Below are 2,760 nucleotides of genomic sequence, written 5' to 3'. Positions count from 1 at the left end.
AAAAAAAAAAAAAAAAAAAAAAAAAAAAAGAAGAGAGAGACTGGAGGCTCCAGGGAGTTTAGAGGTCAGATGGGGTAGAAGCTGGGGGCATCCATGTGGAGACGGGGTGTGGTGGGGAGGAGGTGGGATGTGGAGCAGTTGGAGGGTGGGAGGGGAGGGGTGGGGAATGGAATATGGAGTGTAAAAAATGAATTACAAATAAAATTAAATTTAAAAAAAGAAATTAAAAAAAAAAAGAACAAGATAGTCCCTTAAAGAGACATCCTGGTTATTGGCTTCTTTGTTTTCTAAAGTCTGTCAGTCCCCTAGAGACAAGTCACAGTAGAGATCTCTTCAAAAAGCCTCAGCCTCAGCTCACCTCACGCTTCTGTCTGGTTCCAGGAGGAAAGCTGTCTGTGGTCCTGAAGGCTGAAGACATCCCCGAGCTTCTGCTAGATCCATCCTTGGCGGCTCTCGTCAAGGTAGGCGCAGCACCTGAAATGCCTAAGGGGAATTGTGGTTGTATTCATTTATTTTGAGATAAAGCCTCTGTATGAAGAACACAACAGAAGGCTGCTCAAGGGTGATGAGAAAGGTTTATTTCTGAGGAAATCTGAGACGGGCTGTCATCTGAGAAGACAAGACAGTGGACTTCTCTCACCCAGAGACGTGTTCACCAGGGACAGGGAGGTGGGTTAGTCAGAGGGCCGAGCTTGAGTTTGGCCAGGTTTATTAACTGTTAATCTAGGACGTACAGGAATGGTGCTTGTATGGACACTGACCTAGGGAAACTGTTAGTCACAGCACTGGGGCAGGGGTGGCAGGTGCCTGGGCTATAATTAACCACAGGAGGGGTGCGTCTTAGGCCAAAATTGGGGTGCCTCCAAGGTAAGCTGGTCAAGCTCTTGTTATCTCAGTTATGTAGGCCAGGTGGCCTCAGACTCAGAGACCCACCTGCCTCTGGTTCCCAAGGTGCTAGGACTAAAGGTGTGCACCACCATGCCTGGCTAAAGTGTTATTTTTAATTGTTAAAAGTGAGATTTTTCATTTGCTTCTTTGCATTATTATTTTTTTTTTAAATTTTAAAACTTGTGAGATAGGGTCCCATGTATCTGAGAATTCAGCAGAAAATTATCTTGGACTTCTGACCCACCCCACCCCCACCCCCACCCGCCTCCACCTCCTGAGTGCTACATCCTGATTACAGGCATGTGACACACACCTGATTTGTGTAGTCCTGTGATAGCTGAGAACGCTGGGCAAGCACCCCACCAACAACCCTGCTACAAACCTAGCCCTGGTTTGATGTTTTCATAAATTCTTCCAAGCAGCTTCCAGTCCCAAGGTTCACAGCTACCTTAAAAAGGAACTATGTGCCTTTGCCCTAGCTCCCCATCTGTCCTGTTCAGCTTGAAGAAGCCAAAGTCCCAACAGGCACGGTGTCACATGCCTGTCATTGCAGTACTCAACAGGCAGAAGCAGGTGGGTCTCTATATAGTCTGAGACCAGCCTGATCTACATACTGAGCTGAAGGCCAACCAGGTATACATAATGAGCCCGCCTCAAACAAAACAAGACAAAACAAAACATTCTTCTGATACCCACGTGTGAATGGAGAGAGTTGACTCCCTGCAACTTGTCCTCTCACCTGAGATGTGTACCGTGGCTTACACATGACCACACACAGAGAAAAATTCATTCACGTGTACCAATTTTTAAAAATACACTTCTTAGAGTACCCATCTGATTTATATTCTCTATGCCTTTTAAACTATAGCTTATTTTTGGTTTGGTTTTGAAACAGGGTCTCCCTGTGTAGCCTAGGCTGAACTTGGCCTCTTGATCATCTAGCTTCCATTTTCTGAGGTCTGCGGTTTATATGCCTGGCCTTACTATATATTTTGTTTATTTTGAGATGGAGTCTCACTAACATCTTGTAGCCCAAGATGGCCTCAAATTTGCTCAATCTTCTTGTCATAGCCTCTGAGTACCAAAACTCCCCCTAGGGAATTTCCTTTAGTAACTATTATTTATTCATTTTGTTTTTGAGAAAGATATCTCAGGCTAGCCTAAAAGTCACTACATAGCTAAAGATGGTCTTCATCACCCGATCTTCCAGCCATTACTGCCCAAGTGCTGGGATTATAGGCAGGAGCCGCTATGCCCAGTTTGTAATACACTAGGGATGGAACCCGGGCCTTTGTGCATGTTAGGCAAACAATCTACCGACTGAACCGTATCCCCAAGCCAAGATCTCCACCCATCTAAGCAAATAGCTCTCAGGGGAAAGAGCACCTCAGGGTTGAGAGAGGAGCTCTGGTCAGTCCTGTTGGAGGACACTAGTGCGTGGGTGTTAACAGTAGAGGGGATGTTGCTGGACACATTGAGAGAGGCAGAGGAGGAGGAAGAGCCGTGGAAGGCAGGCATCAGGTAAAACGATAGGAAGCCAGCATAAGATACACACAGGGCAAATGCAGAAGTTGAGTCCAGAGTCAGAAAGATAGGCATCTGCCGTGCAGGCCCATTGGAGGCCCTGGGGTTTGCACTGAGCAGGGTGGGAGCTTCCCAGAGGGAACCCATGCTGTGCTGGGGTCATCTCAAAACTCCACGCTGCGGCATGGGTGAGATACCAGTTCAAAAAAAAAAAAAAAAAAAAAAGAAAAAAAAAAAAAAAAAAAACAAAAAAAAAAACAAAGGAAAAAAAAGATACCAGTTCAAAGGCTGTTGCTGGAGAGGCATTTTTATGATCAGCCCTTTGGTCTCCTGATAGCAATTATCACT

General features: G+C 45.6%; 1 protein-coding gene across 1 annotated transcript in view; it reads left to right on the top strand.

Annotated features, from left to right (window-relative positions):
* Nucleotides 1-2,760, top strand: part of Lct (lactase) — a 47,396-nt gene that overhangs the window by 9,439 nt on the left and 35,197 nt on the right. Inside the window, exon 2 of the mRNA XM_021199233.1 lies at nt 382-461. Coding sequence (XP_021054892.1) covers nt 382-461 — 80 coding nt within the window. The remainder of the gene's footprint in view (nt 1-381; nt 462-2,760) is intronic.

The sequence above is a fragment of the Mus pahari genome, chromosome 5 (assembly GCF_900095145.1).
Source record: "Mus pahari chromosome 5, PAHARI_EIJ_v1.1, whole genome shotgun sequence".
NCBI lineage: Eukaryota > Metazoa > Chordata > Mammalia > Rodentia > Muridae > Mus > Mus pahari.
This window is presented reverse-complemented; position numbering and strand designations above follow the sequence as displayed.